At 52.3% G+C, this 26,394-nt stretch overlaps 2 protein-coding genes across 2 annotated transcripts in view; one reads left to right on the forward strand and one right to left on the reverse strand.

Moving 5' to 3' along the window:
* SND1 (staphylococcal nuclease and tudor domain containing 1) overlaps positions 1–26,394 on the forward strand; it is a 421,336-nt gene that overhangs the window by 336,497 nt on the left and 58,445 nt on the right. The window lies entirely within an intron of this gene.
* Positions 18,301–22,353, reverse strand: LRRC4 (leucine rich repeat containing 4). The gene is made up of 2 exons (XM_061414618.1): positions 22,215–22,353; positions 18,301–22,020 (listed from the first exon to the last, which is right to left on the reverse strand). Exon 2 carries the CDS (start codon positions 21,918–21,920, stop codon positions 19,962–19,964), a length of 1,959 nt encoding a protein of 652 aa, XP_061270602.1. The 5' UTR covers positions 21,921–22,020; positions 22,215–22,353; the 3' UTR covers positions 18,301–19,961.

The raw sequence follows: 26,394 nt of genomic DNA on the forward strand, positions 1-26,394 counted from the left end.
ACCTGCATTCTCCACACTCTGATCACAGTGCTCTCACCTGCACTTCTGCAGTGCCTCCCAGACAACAGCCATACCACCTGTCCATCCCCTTGCAGTACAGGTAACCTTGGAGACTATGACATTGGCGGCCTATAAAAGGGAGTTAGGTGTATGTGACAGGCAGACAGAGGAGGCAAGCCTGTGTGTCGTCTACACTCGATTATTTTAGTGAGAAAGGAACGAGGAGCTAAGTCAGGAGGAAGTCTTCCAGACCCTCTGTGTTCTGTAAAGAAGACTCTCACTAGACAAGGGTGTCCAGAGAGCTGCACACAGGAGGGGAAGGCCTGCCAGCAAGGGAGGAGGCCAGGTACCGGACTCACCTGGAATTTTCCGTTGCTTATCCTGACATGTGAATCGTAGAAAAGCTGCTTTCTTGCCAAAAACTGAGCTTCAGAAGAGCCCAAAATTTGTTTGTTTACTAAGAGAGGTGACAGTTAGGGGGTCAGATTTCCTAGCTGGATTGCCCTCGAGCTACTTGGCATACTAGGATTGCCCCTCAAGCTTGAGCTCTGTGTTCTGGTCCCATTCAGCCTGGGCACAGGGTAGTGCCTGGCTGCCCTCCCAGCATCCTGTGGTCTTAGACCTGCTCACTCTATGCTCACAGGAGGCCAGTCCAAAAGCCGTGTCCTGTTACCTTGGTCTGGGCTTCCCTCCACCTTATAGCTGAGGCCAGTTACCTATCTTGGTAGCAGTGATGTCTGTTTGTCTTTCATGGGGTTGTCAAGTGGGGGAGGAACAAATTACATTTTCTGGCAATTTAATTAACTCTGATTTTTTTACCCCCTCTTCTTCCAAAGCACAGCTAAATGGAGCTAAACATACACACACGGGCTATATTTAGTCCTAATGGTGTGGCAGCATAGGGAAGGCACTGACACAGAGGTTGATCTGCTACCTAGTAAACACAGGAAGGCGTCAGGGCTGGAGAATTCAATAGTAATAATAAGCATTTATATGGTGCAATGACAACTTCGATACAGGGCATAATTTTCTGGGGATTGCTATTAACTGTGCTTCTGCCTGTGAACGGCCCCCTGGTGAGGGGCTTTGAACACCATGCAGAGTTAAGCTATATTAAACATCAATTAAAACAGTGTAAAATAGAATCGGAATAAAATATGCAAAGGTCAGAGTGGCTGTAAACATGCAGGGGAGAGGGGAGAAAGGGGGTTAGGGCCCGGGGAGCCTCATACACTGGTAGGTTCATGCTGCAGTCACGCTGAGCTTTCGAGTTTTCAGGTGTAGTAGGTTTGCTGGAGAGTGAATAATGGTACCTTCTGGCTTCCCCCAGTTCAGTTCTTCCCCAAAAAGGTGTCAGAACCTACTCATTGTGGCCAGTAAGAAATGAGCGGAGATAACCAGGCAGCCCCCCAGCACTGTCCAGTAGAACTTTCTGCGAGTATAGAACAACAGGTGCTTTCTGTCCAGTGTGACAGCCACTAGCCCCTCTGGGTATTGTATACTTGTAATGTAGTTATTGCAACTGAGGCACAGGATCTTTAATGAAATTTAAATAGCCACATGTGGTTAGAGGCTGCCCATATTGGACAATGCAAGACTTTAGGCCATTTTTGCCCGTACTCTCATACACCCAGGAAATGTTTGATTTGCACTCTTCTTCTGACCAATTTGTACCTTCTCCTACACCTCTCGCTGTCTGTTTCCATTTTTCTTTTCTTTTTTTTTTTTTTTGACTCAGTCCTCTCATGCTTTTGACTTCAGCTTCCAAACTCTTTTCCTGAGGGTCACACACAATGCCAAGAAACGTGACAGGGAAACATCACCTGCATCAAACCAGACACCGTGGCCTTGGCCTTGCCCCCTTTTCTGCTTGACAGCCCAGAGTCAAGCTGATACCAGATGTTTCCCACTGTCCCAGGCAGAGAAGAGGGGGGTGGCTTTGGATCTCTGGCTGGAGATCAGATCTACGGCACTGTCACCATCCCCCACTGACCATATGATGCAGTTGCTGAATCTGACCCTTGAGTTTCCCAGAACCTGCAAGGATTGTAGAATCCCCAGGTCATCGAGGGAACACTCACCTGAGATCCCTGTGGCACCTGAACTATGAAAATATCATTTCCCATAGCTCTTTCAACACTTCTTGAATACTTAGAACGGGTCCACTCATTGCGATAGTATAGTGGAACAGAGCGCTGGACTTGTAATCAAAAATCCCAGGTTTAAGTCTCGGCTCCTCCATTTACTAAATCTATGACCTTGACAAGAACTACCATACCTCCCTGGGACTTTATCTTCCCCAGTAAAAAAGACTCTGCTGGAGTGAGTGACCTGTAGGTGCTGCGAGGACCCAGAAAAAGAGACCCTCATTGCCATGAGGCCCTCCACCTCCACTCTGTTACCCCTTCGGGTGTCGAGCCTACATTTTAAACACCCTTTTCCTGAGGCCACCACTGAGGGCCTTACCTGTGTCTGATTACCACTGACTCACACTGGGAGGTTGTCCAGCAGGATGGACACACCCTGGGCCAGACCGGGTGGCATTCCCACCCACCACCACCATCCCCCCCCCAGTTGTTGTCATACTCCTGTGCAGCTTAGGAAGTCAGTGGCAGTCCCCATGACTGTGGGACCACCTCAGAGATGGTGTTTTAGCCTGCTGCAGAAGGCAGCAGAAGTTTCTTGGCTTAGGCAGTAGGTCCACCAAAAAAAAGAAAGGATTATGGGTATTGCCTGATGTGTGCCGACCACTCTGGCCAGCTAGCTCGCCAGCCCCCTCCGCCCAGTAGTCACTAGTCAGTGCTCCCGGGATTGTCCCTGGCCACCCAGAGCCCCTGTGGAGCTGCCAACACTGCGCAGCTCACAAAGGGCCCTGTAGCATCTCTAATTGAGGAGCTGGTGAGCAGACGCCCTCAGTAGAGGTATTTTTAGCTGCAGTGATACAGCCTCATCTTTTTTCAGGATGTTTTGTTTAGGTTTTCTTCTTTTTTTTTTAATAAGTAAATTTGAAGATGTGGTCCCAATCCCTAGTGCCAACACCCAAGAAGTTTTGGTACACGCCCCTCACCACAGACCTCATGAATCGTATCTAGGGTCAGGTGCTAAGGCTCAGAGTTTGCCCCGAATACCAGGCCAGTGAGCCAGAGTGCACAGAGAGAAAAGAGCTAGAATAGAGGACGAAAATGCAGGCTGGCCTGGTGTGAGGTGCTGGGGGCCCCGGGGCAGCTGGAACAACTCTCCTTCCAAACCTCTCAGACCTTTGGTGGGTCTGGGGGACCGAGTGAGTGGGCCTCACAGTTACGGCAGCCTTGCCCTGAATAAGCAGTTCCGCTCTGTGGCTGACTGACTTCCGAACGCTTTTGTTTTCCTTCCCTTCTTCTTCCTGGTCTGTGACTTGTCACCTTTTCCTTGACTTTATTTTTTTTTTTGTATACCACATGATGGGGGTTATAGGACTTTGGTGGAGCTTGCGTCCACCAAAGTGGGTCCTGGGGAGGTAGGCAAGGGTAAGTTTCCCAGGTATATTAGGTGATACCATGGAATGATTTTGTTAATTGTATTAGGTGTGATAGTGGCACTATGGTTATATAAGAAATGGCCATGTTTTTTTTGGGAGATGCACTGCTGAAGTATGGAAGGGCAAAATGACATCATGTCTCGAAGATGCTTTAAAATATTTCAGCAGAGAAAAGGAGGGGATAGCTGAACCGAATATGACAAGTTCAATAACTGTTGAACTTGGATGGCTGGTATATAGGAGTTCATGACAACTCTCTATTTTCAGTGTTTCAGATTTTTCAAATCAAAAGGTTTTTTTAATAATGAAAAAATATTTAATTGAAAAGCTCTCCAGGTGATTCTGATGTTCATTTCAGGTTGAGAACCAGTGGTTTAAGCGATTAAATTTGGATCACTGCTCCCTAGATCAGCTCTGACTTTGGATAACCTAAGACTGACCTTTCAGGATGAGTTCCCACAAGTAGTCTGCACCCCAGACTTATGACTGGGTGAGGCGCAGGGTGGGCACAAAGGACAAGCCAGACCTGGGCCTGCAGTCAGAGTCCACAGTGGACAGCTGGTCTGCTATGTCTCTTGTACCGAAGGACCTCAGTGTCACCCAGCCCCGAGCAGTGCTGCGCCACGTAGCGTGCCTGCCAGCGCTCCCACACTCCACCCTGAGGCCCTTGCTCCCACACAGGAGACAGAAGACAGCTGCACAGTGATGCACACCCCAGGAGAGCCCGGCTCTCCTCGGTGCTCAGCACTATAACCTAGTGGGATTTTGCTGAAGCTACCGTAGGGGTGGGAGGCTGAAACCTGCCCCTCCCCCTGCTCCCAGGAGTCCCCGTGTTCTCAGCTCTGCATGCGAGTCTGTGATGACTCTCTTGTGTCCTCGGTGCCTATGCTGACTCCAAAGCTAAATGTCGCGCTGGCTGCTCAGCAGGTGGGGTGAATAGCAGCTGGCTGCAGCCAAGCTAAACGGAGCTCCAGAGCTCGAACTAGAAGCTTCCATGTGACATTTACACAGCACAGCCTTGCTCAGGATTCTGGCTTAGCACCCCTTCATTCAGGGGCAACCTGCCGGCCCTTCTTCACTTGAGGGGGGCCTTGTGATTTACACCTAAATGCTCAGCGAGTCTATGTGTCGCTAAGGGAAGCTGAAGCGGAGGGAAGGCTACAGACTGCCAAGGTGACACAGCCCAGAACTTCACTACCAGTCATATTTACTGGGAGCCTGGGCACCCTCCTTTGTGCTCCCGGGGGAAGCCTTGGCATAGTCCTTTCAGCAAATGCCAGCTTGAGAGAGGTGCAGAAGTCGCCTCCTTCATCTCTGTAGGGGTCCTGGAGCATCTGCCTTCCCTCTGAGGTCTGAGTCAGTGCTAGTCCTGCCGGTGGCCAGTGCTCCACCCCAAATTCTAGCGCGGGCAGCTCCCTCATCCGGACCAGACCGGCAGGCTCCGAGGCGCCGTTTGGGTGGGAGAAGGTGGCTGCTCTCCCTGACTCCATGCTGCTCCCTAGCACACAGGTCCCTGGTCTGCACCTGCAGACCGTCTATTGTAATTGTCTCCCCCATTGTCCTGAGCTCCTCAAGGGCACGGCCCAGGTCTTTCATCTCCACTGTTCCCTGTCACCTGGCACACTGCTGGCCGCTGGACTGACTCTAAGTGAACCACAGAAGGGCTTCAGCAGCCAGCGCCCATTAGCCGAGGGTCAGAAACCTAAAGTTCAAAACAGCACTTTCTCCCTCGTTTAGGCTTCTGAACCTAAACTGGGTGCTGACCTGGAACTGTGTCTGAGTCGGTTTGTAGAGCAGCCTATGACCAGGGAAGGTGTCTGTTCTCTTCCCACTTTCCTTCAGAATAAATAATACTCTCGCTGTGCCTCTGTTTCTCCCACTTGATACCCACGGGCCTCTGAGCAGTCTGTCCTCTCTCCCCCCTTGCCGGGACCTCTGAGGAGGGCAGCATGTTTGTAGGAGGGTTTCCCTGTGTTTTTTGGGGGGCCATCGGTCGAGTGATATCTGGCCCGGTGTTCTTAGAAGTTACTCTCCTAACCTGAATGAAACCTCCAGGCCGCTGGCTTCACTTAAGCAAAACCACCTACAAGAGGAACCCTCTGGAGTCGGTAACAGGACTGACCTGTCTGAGTGGGCTCTCAAGATAGAGGGCTGTCAGCCCAGGCGTGCTCTCAAATCACCAGGATGTATCTTTAAAATATCAGAGTCCTGTCTCCTCCATATCTTATCTAGCGGTGGAACGTTGGATGTTTTTTAACCGCTCTCTCCATGCAGATAACACGTACTGGGGACTGACTACCGCTGTGTTGGAGGGTCTTCACCAGAAGGAGCCCTTGAACACCCACTGCTGGCCTCCCTTCCCCACCCCCCGGCCACAGGAAGGTGAAGGGGAGCTTGCCGCTTCTGGACACCCCCGTCACCTTCCTTAACCGGTTCCAAGACACGGCTATTGTCCCAGATGGTGCGGTAAAGCCACAGCCCCCACCCCCATCCTCCACCCCACGCAGAGCCCGGTGCTGCTTAACCTTGGAGGGCAGATAGGTATCTGTGGAAGGCAGGTCGATTGTGTTTTAGAGGACAGTCCAGAGCTGTCTCTGCAATTTGTTCAAATGAAGACTTTTTTTTTTTTTTTTAACTCTAGCTTGAGGGAGTCTCACCTGGGTCACACCTGCAGCTCCCGGGCATCACCTCCCCGCCCCCCCGTAGCAGGAGAGTCTGCCTCGGCCGCGAGAGGCAAGGCCAGCCACCAGTTGAAAATCCCAGACAGCTTCCTCTCCTCCCTCCACATCTTGTCAGATATTTCAAGCTTTGAGTCCTTATTCGTGCTCTGCCTACTTGGCTGGCTGTTCTTGCACTTGAGCGGCTTGTTTGCCTGGACAGGTCCAAGCTGTCTGAGCCATCAGCAGCTGCACCTCCTCCCTCGCGCCTTCTGTCGGAGCCAACCTTGATTCACAGTAGTGCAGATGGCCCGGCCTTCTCCAGCAACGCCTGCCACTCCCAGCCCTCTCATGCCCTGCTTTCCCAGAGATGAAGGGGCTGGGCCAAGCCTGGCCTGCAGGTCAACCTGGGGCTACCAGGGAGACCACTCAGTTCATGCTCTGGCATATTAACCCAGACAACACACTAAAAAAAATTTTTGTTTTTTTTTTTAAATCTGAACCACATCAGATAAGGATATGGCAAGGTCTAAGTTCAGATTATGTAGGAAATACTTCCCAGCTTGCGGCACAGCTAATCTGTTTTTGCAAATAGCCCTGGTTCTAGCTTCCTAACTGTGCTTGCTAACTGTTACTGAGAGCTGAGAGAGAATCAGAGACAAGGGCAAGTGTCAGACATCAGCGTCCCCTCCTTCCCTCCCCTTCTCTCCCTTTAAGGCAGACTGGGCAACTTCTCTACTGCGCCTTGCTTTCTCAGACAGGCTCCAGGTGCCAAAAGGTGGTGCCCTGTAACATACCACTGTTATCAGTTCATTTCCTTTTTCCTTGTCCCTCTCCAAGAGAAATGAAGTGGCAGATGACAAATGTGAGCAGAGTCGGGGGTGACCTTGGACATAAGAAAGACATGCACACCAGGGCCTGGGCGTCACTCTGCCCTCCTGCCGAGCTGCAGACGAGGCGCAGGAATGGGGGTCCCATCTAGCAGCCTGGGCCTGGGTGAGACCCACACCCATGCTTTCTGGCAGCAGCCTGCAGCAGGGTGGGGTGCTGGGGCCACAGGCTCCTCGCCCACCCGTGTGGCTTGGGACCAAGTGCAGATACACTGGCTCATTCGGGTAGTCTGTAAACCTAAGGGACACTAGCACCTACTGGAATGCCATTGCGCCAGCAATACCAGTGTTCACAGGATTTACCCTGAGGCTCAGCTGCCACTCACATTATTTCCAAGCATTCTCCTCCATTGGAGAAACTGTCCCAGGTGAAAGTGGCTTCAACACAGCCCCCAAAGCCAGCCCTTTCATGAGGGAATATCAGGACTGAGATATATTACCCACTCTCCCTATAACTTGGGGTACTTTCCTAAGGACTGGGTATTTTTAATCCTTGATAATGCTACAATATCTTTATTGGCACCCAAGGACCAGTAAAGGAAATTAGTCCTGAATATTCATTGGAAGGGCTGAAGCTGAAACTCCAATACTTTGGCCACCTGATGCAAAGAACTCACTCTTTGGAAAAGACCCTGATGTTAGCAAAGATTGAAGACAGGAAGAGAGTCAACAGAGGATGAGATGGTTGTATGGCATCACCAACTCGATGGACATGAGTTTGAGTAAGCTCTGGGAGTTGGTGATGGACAGGGAAGCCTGGCGTGTTGCAGTCCATGGGGTCGCAAAGAGTCAGACACGACTGAGCAACTGAACTGAAGGACTAGTAACACAGAGACTGAGGCAGAGGCTGCCTGAAGATGTATCTGCTTCTCTCCCCATCATCAGAGCCAGTCATTTGGCGAGCACGCTCATGCCCTAGTAAGCATGATACAGTGGATGGGGTAGAATTAAGGGGCCTTCGATAGTGAAGGACAGGGATGCCTGGCATGCTGTAGTTCATGGAGTTGCAGAGAGTCAGACACAACTTAGCGACTAAATAACAATTCCACTCCTAAGATCATGGTTGGGGTCTATTCTCTTCTATCCAATTTGATAAGGAAGGAAGGAAGATCTTTTACCTTTTACCAATACCTGGGAACCTTTTTATTTCTCTAAAGCCACAGGATAAGTATCACCAAACTGCTGGATTTCCTATTCTTCATGATTGGCCCTGTCCTCCAGGGCTTCTGTCTTAGCATTGGGTGTTGCCTTCTCTTCCTGCTACAATTGCTGCTTGGCCTATTAGCCTCACGAAACTTATTCTCTTGGATCCGTTCTCTTCAAGTACCACATTTTATCCACCTGCCTGCTTTCGTTTTTTTTTTTTTTTAACTTTACAATATTGTATTAGTTTTGCCAAATATCGAAATGAATCTGCCACAGGTATACCTGTGTTCCCTATCCTGAACCCTCCTCCCTCCTCCCTCCCCATACCCTCCCTCTGGGTCGTCCCAGTGCACCAGCCCCAAGCATCCAGTATCGTGCATCAAACCTGGACTGGCGGCTCGTTTCATACATGATATTATACATGTTTCAATGCCATTCTCCCAAATCTCCCCACATCCACGCATTGTCATCATTTAGATCCGCTGGTCTAAGTGACCCACAGGCACAATCCAGGCTCTTGAGATGGGTATCTCCAGGGTCTGAAATTGACAGTATTTGTCTTAACCCTTAAAGTAACCTTGTTGTAGCCAAAAACCTTAGCCAGCAAACACCTCAGCAGATGCACTGCCCTCCACCCCACCCCACCCCACCCCCCCTGGTGACGCAGGAGAATAGCCCTGGAGCCGTGGGGCGCAGTGTCCAGAGGGCAGCAGAGCTCCAGTGGGTGCGGCCATCCCCTGGCTGCCAAGCCCCTTGTCACGTAACAGGTTCAGAGGCTTGGAGGTTGGAGTGGGGAGGTTCTGTCCTCCAAACTCACCACGGCACTGCCTGTAAACCTGCCGAGCCAGGGCCCAAAAGGGCTGCCTGCACAGCCCACATCATCCAGGCGTCTGCTTGATGCCGTGATGTCCCGGGCCTACGGGGGCTGCATAAGTACAGCTGCAAGCTGCCCACTAGGTGGTTCCTGCTGCCCCAGCACAAGGTGACCCTCTCAGGCTCTGTGTGGCTTTCAGTATAGGTGTAGGCATGAGAGATGGTGCCCTTCTCTCTGGGGACAGGTAAGGAAGAGATTTCCCAGCTGAGTCTTCCTGGGTCTCTGTTCCAAATGAAAAGGAGCTCCCCCCACCACCACCGTCCCTCAGTGTCCCCAACTCTGCACACCTGATTCCGCCTCAGTCCATTTCCCAGCCTCAGCTCTACTGGGGACAAACTCTTTACCCTTGTGGTATTCTGTAAGCTGGAGCGGTAAGTCCCGAACCTCCAGAAGGGAGATGAAATGACCTTGGGGGCTGACGGGTAACAGCACAGCCAGCGTTTGTTTCAGGGTGTTGATTTCCACATATTAAGGTTTGAGTTGCTACTGAGCTCCCTTGCCCATGTGTGTGACAGTCAGGCTCTATATCTACCGCGATGCCCGAGCAGGGACGTGGTGTGGGGCGAGAGCTATGCTGCTGTGCTCTGGCACCTGAGCACGTTTCCATCTCCAGCACGGAGCTGCCAGTGGGGAACTGCTGAAGTGGCACTCCGAAGGATCCACCAGGGAGACCCCTCCATCTCCTGCCAAGCTAAACAAACCCTGCCTTGCCCTGTTCTGAATCACACCTCCCTGCAGATTCATTCCTCCTTCCCTGGCGCGGCTCGGGCACTGCCTTCCGGGAAAGTCCTGGGTGTCCGCAAGAGAGGTGTTGGAGGAGAAAGGAACTGATGGAGAAAGGGGGAGTGCCGCTCAGTCATCTTTTAAGTAGAAAGGAAAAGGTCAGCGGAGCCGCACGGGGCCGCGGCCGCATCAGTGTTGACTCTGCCTCGCTGCGGCAAAGGGGCCGGCTCACCGGGGCGAGCGGTGGGCACTGCCAACCCCACCCAGCTGCTGACAGCCAAGCACAAAGAAACGCGTGCTCTGTACACACAGATGGGTCTGAGTGTCAGCAGGAGCCCGTTTTTAGCCCTTGCCCAGGAAGGGCAGCCCACAACACAGTAATTTAATTAAATTTGCTTCTCTCCATGGCCCACATATTTGAAGAGGTTTGGGGGGAAATGAATCTGGCTGAGGAACATCACCCTGCCGCTCTGGCTCTGCCCCAGAGCCGAGCCGCAGCACCATAAAGGGTCTCGCCATCCTGATTACGGCCCAAGGCATCTGTCTGCACTGCAGGCTCTCTGGCCGGGCTGCCTGCTGGAAGCAGTCCGTCTCCATCACAGGGAAGCCACCGGGGGCAAAATAAGGGGACTCCCTGCCCCTGACTCAAGACCTGCTGGCAGCAGCCTCGGCAGTACCTAGAGCCGTGGTGGCATTAACTTTCCCCACTGGCCTCAGAGTACGAGAAGGGAGAGGGTAAGACAAGAGGACCCCCCTCCCCCACCCCCACTGACACTGCGGTCTCAGTCATCACCCCAGTTTCAGTGTTAGCCCACATGCCTGGGCTTCTGCCCTGAACGTGATTGGTTTTTAAGGACCTGAAATGGACTCAGCTTTTTCATATTACCCTGCTGCCTTCCTCAGGTGCTAGCGGTTTTTGTCCATTATGCCTGAGCTTAACTCACACCCAGAGCCCCATGACCTCCCACTGCCTCCTAGCCAGTCTTGCATTAAGTTTATCAACTCCTCGGGGCTTCCCTGGTGGCTCAGTACAGAATCTGCCTGCAATGCAGGAGATCTTCCTTTGGGTTGGAAAGATCCCCTGGGTGAAGGGAATGACTACCCACTCCAGTATTCTTGCCTGGAGAATTCCTTGGACAGAGGAGCCTGGCGGGCTGCAGTCCACAGGGTCACAGAGTCAGACAGGAGTTACCTAAGCTTTTGCTTTCTCTCGTCTTCGCCCTCCTATTCAGAGTGTCTGCCCTTTCCTCTTAGCACTAACCTCTAGCCTGTCTCTCAGCCTTTCTTGTCCTAGATCAGCAGCACCAAGTCTTGGAGAGGTACATTCTCTGGTGATCTTTCTGTCCCCCTTCCCAAGAGTACATCCTCCTGGCTGGTAATCTCTCCTGCGTAATGAGAATAGCAGTACCTCCGAGAGAAAGGGAATTTCTCTGGCACGGTTCAGCTCAACACCAGCAGAACACAGGCTGTTGCTTAGGAGTGGGAATCATTAGTGTCAGGCCATTATTGGAGGGGACCGGTCTCTAGGGGAGCTAGCAGAAATTACCGCTCCTTAATAGACGGAAACTCATTTGCTCAAAGCCCCCGCCCTCCTCTTTATTTCTCTGCATTCCCCACCTCCCTTTCTTCCCAGCTTTGAAGTTGAGAAGAGAGGTAACTCCACCCCATCCAAGATGGCCAATTTCTGCTAAATTAACTTGGTTAAAAGAGATCCTTGGCTGCAAGCGGCTGTTTTTTAGAATGTTTCTGTTGGGACTTTGCTTGAAACCATCATGAAGGAGACAGATTCTAATTAAATGTATGTGATAGAATTCTAGCCAGGGCCACTCTGTCGTTTCCCTAGAGAGGATTTGTTGAGATGGGGGAAGGGGCGTTCACTAGCTGCAGGCCCCCGAGTCAGCCCAGGGTGTCTGAGGTTTTCCTTGCTTACAGTACCAGGGAAGACGTTCCTGCTTCTCCAGTAGTCAGCTTGACCTTGAACGGACTTCTGACATGATTGAGCTTCTGCAGAACTTCCTTCTACCTGTTCTTTACAGCTCTTCACTCTTATGGAGATGGGTAGGGTGGCCTCAGCCACAAATGCCCCTTCTAATTTGTTTACTGGCTGGGCAGCCATCAGAACTCCCCTGCCCTGGAACATTCGTAGTTGAAGAGAAGGAAAAGTTGCTGGATTTCTCAGTTCTAGTTGTTTGAGGGAAGTCAGGTGTGGCCACCATCTGGTTTAGAGTGTGAAGCCCAGATAAAGTACTGGCGTGAAAGGCCTTCCACTCCTCTCCCTGCCTCCCTGGAAGCAAAAAGTAAGGGATGGCACCAGTTTGCAGACTCCAGGGGCACTGGTCACCTTGTAGCTTCTGTCAGTGGTGCCCCCTGCCGTTATAAGTCTCAGTAGCCCTGCTGGTGCTGGGCTGAGAACCCAGAGACCTGATCCCAGTACCACCAGCTCACGGGCACTGGCAGTCACATCTCCCTGGGCTTCCTTTTCCTCACAAATAAAATAAGAGGGTTCACCTAGATTTTCTGAATTAACTTGGAAACTCCCTTCACTGTCTCCACCTTCCTGAAGTCAGAAGCTGGAAACTATCAATCTGTCTTCAGCTGCCCCCCAGGTCGACCAGCTGTGAAAACACACAGGTGATGCGGAGGGGCCCTCAGCTGACATTGATCCCACTGGTCAGAGCCGGTGTGGACTCAGAACAGGAATGCGGAAGAGGGATTAAAGGACAGGAAAGTTACTCTGCAGCCCAACAAGCTGAAACCAGAGGCACACGGAATAGGCCGAGTCCGGTCCTCTCTCGCGCTTTTCTCCTCTGTGACTTCAGAACCTTTTTCCCTTGTACACGTGCACACAACACACCCAGCAGCTGGCACTACTTCCCTCACAAGGAAGCCGAATGAAATGCAGGCCTGCTCTCTGAGCTGTCTCAGTGTTGCCATATCCCTCTAAGCCTCCTCTCCCCATTCCCCATTGAAAAATTGTCTTCCCTTCCTCTGGTTCCTTTAGCAGTCTCTTCCTCAGCCCTCCCTCCAATCTTAACTCCAGACTTCCCCAACTCATCCCCTTAAGAGATGAATGGGAAGAATACACTGTCATGTCAGAAGGAAGCCATTGTCAATTCACACAGGCAGACGCTAATAGGATAAAGTATTATCCGACTTCCTTTAAGTCCAGAAATTAAGTCTTCTTGCAGTGGTAATAGATTATCACTGTAGCCACTGCAGCTGGGGGGCTGTGGGAACAGGCCGTCGGTATCTGAGGCCTGGGCTCCATGTCTGGCACTGTGATGGGCCTGCCGCGAGGGATGTGCTGTGCATTCCTGCAGATACCACGGCACTATCCAGGGAACTGCCTCCAGCTCATTCAGTTCACCTCCAGGGTGGAACCTGAGTAGGAGGACCTGTCTGAGTGTCCTTAATGAACCTGGGTGAGTGGGTTGGGCCTTGAAGCCTGGGGAACAGTAGCCTGAGGCCAGGAAACCAAACTTTGCACAGGGAACAGCGTGCGAAAGCTCATCTCCGTCATCCTTGCTGACTCATGGAACGGGTAGAGTGGCTTATCTGGTGACTACATCCCCACCTGCACAGACAGGGAAACCAGGGTTGTGAAATATAAGAAACTACAGATTAAGGACTTGCCTCAGAAGAGGAAACAGGACTGTGAAAAGGAAGAAAGAGCCACTGGGCTTCTAGAATGGAAGGATCTTGCGGGGCATCCTTGGTCCTGTCTTGACAGACAGTTGGACACACACAGGAGGGGGGAAGTGTGACAGGAGAAGGAATGGAGGGTGTGCTTTTTATTAATGGGAGATATAAGCAGGTGAATGGATATTAAAAAAACAAGTAGATCAAGGGCTGTTCCTTTGGTATTTAGTAATTAATCTCAACTTTAGTAATGGCTCTGGTGTTGTTTCTAGGCACACAGAATGGATGAACCTGAAAAGCTAAGTACCACTTTGGTCCATCCAATCCCCAAACCTGGCGTTAGCGTGGTCTCTCAGCCTTACTGCTTCCCTACTACAGGTCCAGAAATCTCTACCGGGCTAAGCTAGAGATGACAGCACCATCCTTTCAAATGCTACCTTCCTTGGCCAAAAGAGCCTCCTCTCTCAGGGCTATCCCCCACAGGCCCCGGCCTCGTCTCTCTGACTCACTGCCAGGGTCCACGTGCAGCACCGAACTCAGAGTCGTCATGATTTTTATGGGGAAACATAATTTATATAACAACCCCCCCACCACCACCGAAATAATAGTCTTGTTGTGGATAAACAGTGAGCTGCTATATCCCCTCTTCTCCTCTCCCATGACTGTACCTTCTTAGAAAGGAGGGAGTCTGTCAGGAACAGAATTTGATTACAGCCCTGAGGGAGGGGTTGCTCCCAGCAGTGGACAGCCTCCAGCATCTCCCGCCCCCTGCCCAGCAGTGGACAGCCTCCAGCTTTGGGAACAGGACTGTCGTGGGTAGGTGGTTTGGCCCAAGTACTGACAGCAAAGCTGGCATGTTCCAGAGGATGAAACCTGTGATCATGCTAAAATCTAATTCTAGCCTCTCATTAGGAAATCAAATGCTTGCTTTCTTAGGCTTCTCTTGGAAAGTTGATCTCCCTGCCTTTCTTCTCCTCTGCTCCATGACATGAATTTCACACTGCCAGTCCTCCCCCCATCCAGGGTCCTGCCAGCCTCCTGTTTGTGAGGGCAGAGGAATCTCCCTGGCTTTCCTCCCGAACTGCATTGCAGCCCCTTAGCCTCTGTATCTGCCACATAGCTCCATTCCACTCTCATTTGCTCAGATTCTGGTGCTTTTTCTCCTGTCTTGTTTTTCTTTCTTCCAAGCCCCCCGAAACTGCTCTGAAGCCCCAACAGCCCTCTCTGTGCTCCTTTCTCCTTCCTGGTGCCTCCATGGGCCCACCTCCCTTGGTAAAGCACCCGGATAAAGAAACAAGATGATCTGAGAAGACACTAGGAAGCTTATTACCCTCTTGGCAACGGCCAGGGTTTCTGGTAGTATTTCCTATCCCAGCTCTCAGCTTGTGCACCATCACCACCAACAGATTACCTTTTCTCCTGACTCGCCAGAAGGAAAGGTAATCTGTTCCTGGGCTAGGACAGTGCCTTGGGTCATCTAAAGGGCTCAATTAAAGAACGGAGCACAAAGAAGAAAAGTAAACCCATCTTTCCCACAGTGCTTGGGCTTGTAGACAGTGCTGTCCTGCTCCCCAGGACTTCTGGGTGACCATCCCCCCTCACTAGACTAGTCCAGTAGGCGTGTTCTCTCTTTGGATATGGATGAGGTTCAATAATAGAGGTGGTGATGGAGGCTGGTCAGTTGGTCTTCCCCTTATGTAATATCATCAATTAATGATATTAATTATTATTAATTAATATCATTAATTCCTACAACAAGCTACGAAGTATTGAAGTAGACACCAATATTATGTCCATTTTAGAGATGAGGAAAATGAGTATTTGTCTGAAGTCACACAGCTAGTAAGTGATAGAGCTGGAATTCAGCCTGGGGAGACCAGGTCCAGAATCTGTACTTGCAAGCACTATGCTGTATTGCTTTGCAGATACATATATTTCACTGATCTGCTTCCTGAAGCCTTTATCCCTGCTCCAAGAAGCAATTCACTTCATCTCAATATAAAGCAAAGATGAAAACAACCGTAATCCACTGCCCAAACCATTCTTCCCCCCTCCAGGGGAAAGGGTGCTTTCTGAATGGATAGAAACCAAGAGAGGTGCTTTGAGCCAGAAGTGCCTTGCAGTTTAGCTGAGGCAGGATTTCGAAATGGCGTGAACAGTGCCTGCATTAGCCGATGGCATGGAGCACTGAGTGCCAGCAGAGGAGATAAAATCAGACATATGTTTGGATATAAATGTTCTCTTTTTCTCTTCCTTTTCTTCTCTAATTTTGTTGCAGTAAAATGTTGGAGCCATAATTGCAGGCCCTGGCCCCTGAGGTAGTAGCCTGGGCTGAGTGAAGCCCACTTGGCCTTCTGTTAACAGCCATGATAAAGCTGGTGTCCCTAGGCCTTAGAAACTAGTTTGTCTCCTCTACCCTCACTGCCAATAGGATGCAGCTTTATGACCAGAGAGTCATAAAATGTCCTAGAGCAGATTATGGGAGTAGCAATCAGATCATGATTTTAGAGCTGGGGCTAGGGCAGATGCAATGGAGAAGAGTTAAGGAGCCCCCGCCTCCCCCAAACAGTCTCATTGTTCAGCCAAACAAGCAGAAACCACTCACTGTGCACAAGTTGCTCTGAGAGGTGCTTTAAGACCTCTGTCAGTCCTTTACTCTGCAGAGCTTCCCAGGCCAAGGTTGGGAGAGGACCAAGCCATCGTTCCACTGTGAACACCCAGCCTTGTCTGCGTTACCTTTTACCTAGCAGTCGTTGCCCTCTGTGGGATTCCTTGGTTTCTGTCTGCCATTGAACCTAAGAATCGGGCAGCTATTTTGTGTAGTCCTGAGAATCCAACTCCTTAGTACACGTGGCCCTTGGGCCAGCTCTGGGGCCCCTGTGGTCAGAATTCCGCTCAGCAGAGCTGGTTCAAAGGAGATTGGACAGCTCCAAGAGGGAGGAGAAAAGAGCACAGCAGTATCTATAGGAAGGTCCCATTTTCATATTGGCCAGGAAGGAAATACGTTCTTGGGAGCCTGAATGAGAAATCACATTGGTTTGGGGAGTCAGGAGACCTGGCTTTCAATCCCACCTCTTCCCCTAATTAGCAGTGTGACTTTGGACTATATCATTCAGTTGCTCTGGGGCTCCGTTTCCTTGATTATAAAATGTGAAGGGATTAGACTACATGGTTTTTCACGGCCTTTAAAAAATTCTGTCACGAAAACTCCCTAACTCCATATAATCAGCAGCGCTCTTTTCCCTCTAACATGTTGCTGTAACTCTTCCCACACCCACCCCCCTGTCCCAGTCCAGCAAGCTGCCAACCCATGTTCCATTCTCAGGTAACAAACCCTATGGTTTGGCCAGGCCAAGGATGAGTCTCCCGCCTAGCATTAAAGGCGGCACTTTCGGTGCTCAGGGGACCCCTCTCTGAAAAGTTGACCCAAGTGCCTGCTACAGAGAAGGGCATACTCAACACCATGGCGAAGGAGCATTGCTGCTCTAGAGGCTGAACCAGTGCCCAGGTCAGGGAGCACGCCCAGTGAGCAAAGGAACCCCCCTAACAGCTCTAACGACACTCAAGCCCGTGAACCATATCCTGTCGGGAAAACACCTCTCCCTTACATTCCAGAGCTTGAATATGCCCCACCCCCAGGACAGGTGCATCTGTTCTTAGGACTCTTCCCCAGGAATGTCTCAGGCCTGTTTCTTCACCTCTCTCCTTAGATGTCTATTCAGCCCCCAAGCCTTTGTCATTTCACAGCAACTGCATAGTTCCCTGACTGCCCAGAGAGCTGTCGGAAGAGCAGGGGTGGGAGGAAATGGGCTCCACACCCTCTGCTTCTGAGGCCGCTCCTTCCTTCACAATCACCTCTGAATGTGTACCTGGGAAGCTGTTCTAATAAATAGCCTGAGTTGTGTCTATGGCACCAGGAAAGGGGGTGATTTCTTGCATTTTTCAGCTGGTCCTAGCCAAGTCCCACCCTTTTTTCTGCTGCAGTTTTCTCTCTTTTTTATTGGGGGTAGGGTAGCAGAGGACAGGCAGAGAGAACGCATCATTGTAGCCTAGAAACATGAATAGCAGTTTCTTAAAGTGTGAGCCCATGCATACATGCTGCCACAAACGCGGATACCCAGAAATTTTGTATAAGCAAAATACACAGAGAGAGAGAGGAGGATTAAGAATTGGCCCTTTCTTAGCCAACTGCTGCAAAGTGCTGCCGCCTCTCTCCCTGTTCAGTGCCAGGGAGATCACACCCACTCAGTCCCGGTTCCCTGCATTAGTATAAATACTGGCGCTTGAAGAGACGCAGGGTCCCAGTTCAGGCAGCCTGCCTGAATGACACTCCTCAGCTAAGCATCAGGAGACCGACACCCACCACCACCACCGAGAGACACATTTGTTTATTTAGTACCCAGAGAATGGGAGCAGCCCTGCCAGAGGGATCTTTTCATCCCAACAACATTATTGCAGTCCTCTTCAGTCCCAGTCCCCCAGGGTCCCCCCAGTAAAGCTGGTGCTGTCTGACCAGCAGCTTCTGCTGAGGTGGCATTTAACTCCTGGCTGGGTCCCAGGAGCTGAGGTTGACCCATTTCCCCCGCTTTTCCAGGGCACAGGAAATTCGGTTCTACCCCCAACAGAGCCAGGGACTAACACACTTAGCTTGTGAAAGGTGCACTAGAATCGGGGTACTTTTATTTAAGCTAAGGAAAAGTGGTTGACAGCTTCAACGTGTTCCCATACTTTTAAAAGAAACTGAACATGGTCCTCCCCCCCCTTTATTCCTTTATATAGAAATGATTCGGTCAATGCTCATAAGAAGCTATAGGTTGAGGGTCTTACTCAATTTAACCCTTTAGGGACATTGAATTAAAAATTGAACAATATTTATTAAAATACAAAAATACACTTTTCTCACATTACAATCAATGTTCTTTTGTTGGCATTTCCCCACCCCCCACCCTACCCCCCTTTCAAATCTGAACCCTTTATTTCCTTTTAAAGCTAAAATAATAAGTAAAGTTACATCATTAAATGGACCAGCATAACAGAGATCTCTGCCTTCCCCACCCACGCCCACCCTTTCTCCTCCCCTCCTCCTGAGGCAGGCCTGGGAGAGGGAAGGCTTTTGCCCCACTGTGCCACATTCAACAGGACTCCACGGCCAACTCACTGTGCGTGCGTGTGCATCACTTTGTTCGAACTGTGGATTTCAGATCTTTTTTTTGAAGCATCCTTGGTAAGGAAAGGCTTCATCACTTTAAATGAGCCTGTGCCCTCTCTGTCTCCCCCTTTTCTTCTCTCCCCATCTTCTGCCCCCCTACCCATCACCACAACCCATTGACATCAGCCGTAATAATCCCTAATGAATCAGCATTTAGAATAGTCACCAAATCACAAGCATGAGAAAAGCTTCCACTCCCCCAAGCTTCCCACTCCCGGCCTCTCCTCCCTTTCTCCACCTTAAAACAAACAAACCCTTTATAAAAGAAAATCATCAAATGCCATCATTGTCGACAATCATTTGTCAGATGCTGGGAACAACAGGTGGACATGGCACTATGCTGATGTATGCCCTCCCGTGAATACCTTTTCTCTGTTGCTGTCCGCTCCCATCCCGCTCTGGGACCCCCAGGCCCCTTCAGGAGCCGCCTCCTTCACCTGGGAAGCCCTGAATAGACACATGCCTTGCACAGAGTGGGTTAAGCCCAACTGCAGGAATCTGGTACAATGTGAAAGCATTTGACTGCAAGCTACGCCAGCTCCCTTCCTTCTCTGCTCCTTCCCTCCGCACTCCCGTCAGGCGGGGCGTGCGGTGTCCCAGTGCACAAACCAAGAAGACCTGTGCACAGGGGTGCGCACCCTCAGTCCCTTGAGGGTTTCATTTGAATTTCGGTGATTTTCCTGTTTAAAACACCATGTTACAGATCTGTCTTCCCCTTGGCCTCAGAAGAAAAATTTATTGCCTCTCAACATTCTAAGCATAGTACAAATTCTTAGTGCTTTTTTTTTTTGGAATTTTTTTTGTTTAAATAAGATAAATCTGCAAAGACAGCTCTCAGCCTAAGAAAGATGTCTACAGAAATGGGTAGTCCTGGGTCCTATGAAGCATCTTCTAAAAAAAAAAATGACAGATTCCATCTACCCCCACCCCACCCCTCAGCAGCCCGCACCCTAACTCTTTAGGGATGTTTGTTGGTGTTTTAAGTTGGTTTTATCTTAGCAGTTTTAACCGTATACCAGAAATCCCTTCTGGCCACATAGCAACTTGACTTGTGACTTCTACCCCACAACATTCCCAAGGTAACCCTCCCCTACCCCCTTTAAATAGAACTTACAAGTTAGAAAATAGTTTTGTTTTGAGTTTTCTTTTTTAAATTTTAATATAATCTGTTTCTTTTACCAGCCCATAGATTTAATATATAAGCATATACAAGAAAAAGTCTCTCCCCACTCTGTACAAAAGTTGCTGTCTTTGTGTGTGTGTGCATTCTATTGCATTTGTATAAGTTTTTTTTTGGGGGGGGGAGTCATATCTGAGTTTCCTGTACCTTGTCCTTGGTATGGGTCTGAATGATATAAGGTTCAGAGATAGTGGTGACCGCGGGGTGGAGAGAGTTCCCCAGGCTGTTTTCTGTCCAGTGGGCCCCATGTGCTGGTTTGTAGGTGTTGTAGTTAATATGGTCATGAATTGTGGGCAGCACGACTGCCCCCTCACCTGATACACCGGCCGGAGCTGCTGTTGCTGCTGCAGGTGCCGCCGCAGGGATGTCATCATCCACCTGGATAATCTCAACTGTCCGGGCGGCTGTGACTGTACTCCTCTGCTGGTGCCGCTTGCGAAGTTTATAGAAGACAATCAGCATGGCAGCAGCGAGCAGGGTCACTGCCACAAAGCAGCCGATGATGATCTTGGTGGTCTTCATGACTTCATCCAGGCTGGTCTGCATCTTGTCGTTGGTGTCCGTCGCGGTCACTGCCACCTGCTTGGGCACACGGGTGGTCTGGATGAGCACCGTGGTAGAGGTGGTATAAGCCGGCTGGTAACCAGTGGACGTCGTAGGAACAGGCTTGTACTTGCGCGTTGTGTCCTCGGGCGAGATCTCGGTGGTCTCCACTGTGACCGTGGTGAAGAAGCTGTAGTTGGAGGTGTTGAGCTCGGCCGTGCTCACATTGAGGTAGGCCGAGGCATTGGAGTTGCCCGCCACATTGGTCACCATGCACGTGTATACCCCTGTGTCTGAGAGCAGCACGTGGGAAAAGTTCAAGGTGCCGTCGTTGAGGACGGAGATCCGTGGGTGGCGGGAGGCGTGGCTGAGCACTGTCCCATTGGGCAGCAACCACTTCACAGAGGACATGGGGGGAGTCCGACACTTAAGTTCCGCCATCCGACCCTCCGAGATATTGAGGTCCCGAGGGGCATCCATGATGAAGGGGGCGGAGCACTGGAAGGAGGCCTGGTCCACCTCCACCAGGTAGCGGCCTCGCATGTGCAAGGGAGCGTGGCAGCGGCCACAGCAGGTGGAGTTGGTGGGTATGTACTCCCGAAGCCACCAGGCTAGCCAGAGAATGTCACAATCACAGTTCCAAGGATTGTGGTGTAGGTGCAACTCCACCAGGTACCTCAGGGGGGTGAAGAGGTCATGGGGCAAAGAAGAGAGGTTATTATGGGCCAGGTTGAGTTCCACCAGCGAGGCCAGCCCATCAAAAGCATTCCGCTCAATCAGGCTGACTTGTGAGTTCATGACCCATAGCTTCTTGAGGGAGCCGAGGCCATGGAAGGAGCCAGGCCTGATCTCCGGGAAGTGGTTCCCCGACATCTCCAGCTCCTCTAGCCCCACAAGCGGGGTGAGGTTGGGCATGTCCTTGATGTTGCACATGCCCAAGTTCAGGTACTTGAGGTTGAACAGTCCCTCAAAGGCCCCCTCGGAGATGTACTCCAGCTTCTTGAGCTCCCCCAGGTCCAGGCGCATGAGGGAGGGCACCCGGTTGAAGGCATAAGAGGGGATGCTCTCTATGGGGTTGTTGCGCAGCCAGAGCTCCCGCAGCTTGGACAGGTATTCGAAGGCCCCGCTGGGAATGACCGTCAGCCAGTTGTCGAACAGCTCCAGGGTGTTGAGGCTGGCCAGGCCGTTGAAGGCCCCCACCTCTATCTGCCGGATGGAGTTCCTGCCCAGCTGCAAGACCTCCAGGTGGTGGAGGTGGCGGAAGGTGTCGGCCTGAATCATCTGGATATTGTTCTCCATGAGGTTGAGGTACCGGGTGTTGGAAGGAATCCCCTGAGGGACCTCGGAGAGGCCCCGGCGGGTGCACACCACCTTGCTGAACTGGTTACTACACGAGCAGACGGATGGGCAGTTCTGGGGCCCGGCGGAGGCAGCAGCAGCGATGGCTGCACACAGAATCCACACTTGCGCCGTGAGGTAGACGACGGGGAGCAGGACGGCATTCCAGGTGTGATGCACAGTTACCTGCCACAAGAGCTTCATGGTGTGGCACGTTCATAATTCACCATCGCCTGGGATTTTGGCTCGGAAAGGAGAACCAGCCCTACCCCGGCTTAAGTGAGCTAGGAGCTCCTCTTTCCATCTGGAGAAGGAGGTGGGGAGGGGGCGATTAGAGAGACGGAGCAGATCGGCCGGGAAGAAAAAAAAAAAATCATGCCAAAACTAAAGAGTGGCCCCTCGTCTACCAGCGCCCCCCGCCCAGGCTAGCCCTCGGAAAGCTGGGACTTGCTGTCCCCCGAGGCGACCATCCCCACCCAATCATTCGCTGTCACCTACCTCGGAAGGAAGGAAGGGAAGAACTGGCGTGGTGTCCTTAAGCGTTCTCTGCCGGAGCTGGCCACCTCGTTCCCATTCTCACTTCTTAGTTTTAATTAACAAAAGGGGGGAAGTCGAGGGGGCGGGGAGGTCAGAGGGAAGGGGAGGGGAGGGGAGGGGTGGGGGGAGACAAAATGGCTTCTAGTAAATCCGGAGCCGGCGAGCGGAGCCGCGGAGTTGAGGCGCGCCGGGAGAGCAGAGGCCCGGCGGGCTATGCAGGTGCATGCCCCCCCCTCCGCCCGAGGCGGGGCGCCGCCAGCGCTTCCCGGCTTTGTCCTTGGACCCTGGCCCCGGCACGCACCAGCCGAGGGGGATGCCGCTTCATCGCCGGAGTGTGCCTCCGGTGCCCCCCGCCCGCTCCGGGGCTGCTACCAGGCGGGGAGTGAGGGGGCGCCCCGCAGCCTCCCAGGCCGCGCTCGCCGCCGCCGCCGCGCTGCCCCCTCTCCTGGTGTCGGCCGCTCCCGGCCCGAGGCAGCTGATGCAGTCGTTCGCTCGCGGTGCTGCGAGAGTTAAGAGGAGGTGTCCGCCGCTCCTTCGCCCCCTCCCTCTTCGACACACACCCCCTTCTCTCCTCTCCTCTCCTCTTAAGGGTTAAAAAGCCCCAAACTGGGCTGAGTTTCCCAGTCCGCCGGCTGCTGGTGCAAAGAGCAGTAATCCGTCCAGCCCCCTGAGGGGCAGCGGCGTGGAGGCAGCGCCGGGATCTGGTCCACCGGCCGGAGGAGCGCGGCAGCAGCGGCGGCGGCAGCCGGGTCGCCCCGAACTGCAGGCCCCTTCGGGGAGTCCGGGGGCGCAGAATCGCCCGCCGCAGCCGGGCCCCCGGCGCACCGCCGGCTCTGGCTTTGTGCGAAGAGAGCGAGTTCGGGGCTCCGGCCCCCGGCGCCTTCAGCGGCTGCGCTGCCCGCGGGCTGCTGTTGCTGCTGCAGCGGCCCCGGCGCTGGCGGCGGCGTGAGCAGCGGGGGTCGCGGCTGCGGGGAACGCTCCGGAGCCCGGGAACATGGTCCCCGCTCGCTAGCGGCGGCGGCGGCGGCAGCAGCAGCGGGGCCCCTGCGCGCGGCGCCCACCGTCTCCTCCTCGCGCCGGGCTCGCGGTGTTGCAGGCAGCAGCCACGCAGACTGCTCTCTCATCCTTTTGTCCTTCAGTCAGAACGTGAATGTACTGCTGACGCATACTGTTCTGGGGAGAAGATTAGCGTGATGCAGTGCTCTTATGTATTAACACCGCTCCCCCTCCGCTGCCTGCCCTCGAGGGGTTAACGCCGGCGCCTTCCAGCGCCGCGCCGGCCCGCGCCGCGCAGCCCCGATCTCCGCGCCTCCGTCCGACTTCCTCCTTCCTTCCTTCCTTCCTTCCTTCCTTCCTTCCTCCCTTCCTCCCTTCCTCCCTCCCTGCCTTCCTCCTTCCTTCCTTCCTCCCCCACCACCCTCCCCCCTCCCCCCCGCGCCCCGGCCGTTTCCTCCCCGCCCCCTCTAGACGCGGGGAGCGGGCCGGGCGAGGGAGCCGGAGTGAGCGTCAAGTGAGGGGCCGCGCGCAAGTCGCAGGCGTTCGCAGCTATTTTGGTCCGATCGGAGGGAGCCGCCGGGTGGCCGCTGATAGGCTGGAGCGGCGCGGGGCTGCTGCGGAGGGACCGCGCGGGGGCCCCCGCCCCCACCCTGGGGCTCTGGGAGCGATGGGCTTAGGGCCCCGGGAGCCGGAGGCGCGGCGGCCCGCGGCGGGGCTACTGCTGTTGGCGGGCCTCCTGCCCCGACCGCGTCATCCTCACCCCCGCCGACTGCTGACGGGGCGACCGGCCGCTCGGCCCGGGCTGCATGCTCGGAGTTCCGAGCTGCACGGGGTTGAGGGCGGGGGGGTGGGTGGCGGACGACGCGGGGGCGGCCAGGGCGCTGCTGCACAGATGCCGATTCGTCCTGTCCACCTCCCCTTCCCCCCCTCCCCCGCCTTCCTCGCACATTTCCTCACCTCGGCTTTAACTGGGGCTTTAAATGATCGTTTTCTTAATGAGGGTTACGGGGGAGGAAAACAGTGGAAGGAAAGACCAAGTGCGGGGAGCTAGGGGAATGACAACCTGGGACAGGACAACCACCAACGGGAAGGATGGAGGTGAACTCCCAGCCACCGCGGCACACCCCGTTGTTCATTCATGCAGCGGAGCCCTGGCTTTTCAACTCTTTGCAGCCCCGCGCCCTTTCCCCTCCCCGTGCCCAGAGTTTGGACTGAGTGGGTCTTAAACCCTCTGCCCCAGGAGCTTAACCAGCTCTTTGTTGCCTGGACTGCCTGGGAAGAACTGCGTAGCAACCTGCCCCTACTTCTGGTGAGCGGAGACTCCGGGGCATTGGATGGACCAGTGTGGGAGAGGGAACAGAACTTAGTGGCTTTTTCCCACTGGAGAAAACGACTGCCCCTTTCTCTGCCTAGTGGGGGTGGGGCCATCTGTGGCTCAGCCCTGGAAAGCCAGCTGGTAGAATACGGCATTGGTTTAGTGATGCTTACCCCCAGGCTTCTTTCCTTGTGCCCCACCCCTCTCTGCCTTGGCAAGCTTGCTTTTCTACCACCTCCACATGAGCTATTGCTTAAGAAGAGGAGGTCCTCGATCTCTCAGCTCTCTGGGTTGTGCCACACCCTTATCTCAGCATTCTCTGCTGCCCAGTAACCTGAAACCTCCTTAAATATGCCAGGGAATTTTTTAAGTCCCTGAATGGAGTGAAAGCAGTTCCATTGTTGGCAAGTTGGGTTCCCCATTGTTTACCAACATTTTATTATGCATTTGCAGTCAAATAATAATGACGTTAATAGTTAATATGTGTCCTAAAATCACATAGTAAGCGGGGGAGCCAGTCCTTGAACCCTGGCAGAGCTCAGATGTCTAGAACTTGGGTAGTAGAAGTGATTCTCCAGAGTTTTCTCGCAGTCAATAAGAACTCAGGTTTCATTCATCTCCTTCAAGAGTCATATACTGGGATGTTTGTCTGCTGGCTAGATGGATGGATCTGTTTTTGTTTAATCTTCCTTTACCCAGTGACACAGTTGCCATAGTTGTCTCCATTTTGTGGGTGGATGTACTGAGCTCAGGCAGGCAAATAACATACTCAAGGTCATACACTCAGAAAGCAACAGAGCCAGCATCTCAATCCAGTCTTCAAATCCTGAGCTTGGTGTTTTCATCACTGTTAGAAAATGTTCAGTGTGTTCACTCTGCGTAGACTTCATGGCAGAGGCAAGGTGGGGGAACAGTGCATAAAAAACTTCAGTGAGGGACTTCCTTGGCGGTCCAGTGGTTAAGACTCCAAGCTGCCAATGCAGAGGGTCCTGGTTCCATCCCTGGGCTGGTAACTAATCCCATATACTGTGCAGCACACCCAGAAGATAAAAGGAAAATAAAACTTCGGTGAAGGGTATATGAGATGTGTGTAGGATGAAGGGAGAGAGAGGGGGGCTGATAAAGTAGATCTTTTATTTAACTTGTTTCAGTCGTAACAATTACTGTTTGGTGAAAAAAATAATTGTGCTTTCAGACCTTGAATTTTAAATAATTATAACTAGGCTCAAATACATATTTATTAATCAGAATCATTACAATCAAATTTTTGCCAACAAGAAATAAGTTTGTTTATTCCTGTAGAGTAAAAATCCAGGCTTTGGGATTTGATGCACTCTTGGAAAGCATTTTCTGCCTCCTGCTGGTTGTGGAAGCATTTTCCTTGCAAAAAGTTGTCAGGATGCCTAAAGAAGTGGTTGCTGATTGGCAAGAGGTCAGGTTGAATATGGTGGATAAGGCAAAACTTCATAGGCCAGTTCATTAAACTTTTGAAGGGCTGGTTGTGCTACATGAGGATGGGTGTTGTCATGGAGAACCCTTTCTGTTGACCAATACCGGTTGCAGGCATTGTAGTTCTCGGTGCATCTCATCCATTTGCTGAGCATGTTTTTCAGATGTGATGGGTTCACCAGGATTCAGAAAGCTGTAGTGTATCAGATTGGCAGCAGACCACCAAACAGTAACCATGACTTTTCTTTGATCCAAGTTCGGCTTTGGGAAGTGCTTTGGAGCGCTTCTCAGTTCAACCACTGAGCTGATCGTCACCAGTTGTCGCATAAAATCCACTTTTCGTCATACGTCACAATCTGAGAAATGGTTTGTGTTGTTGCA

The sequence above is a fragment of the Bos javanicus genome, chromosome 4 (assembly GCF_032452875.1).
Source record: "Bos javanicus breed banteng chromosome 4, ARS-OSU_banteng_1.0, whole genome shotgun sequence".
Lineage (NCBI taxonomy): Eukaryota > Metazoa > Chordata > Mammalia > Artiodactyla > Bovidae > Bos > Bos javanicus.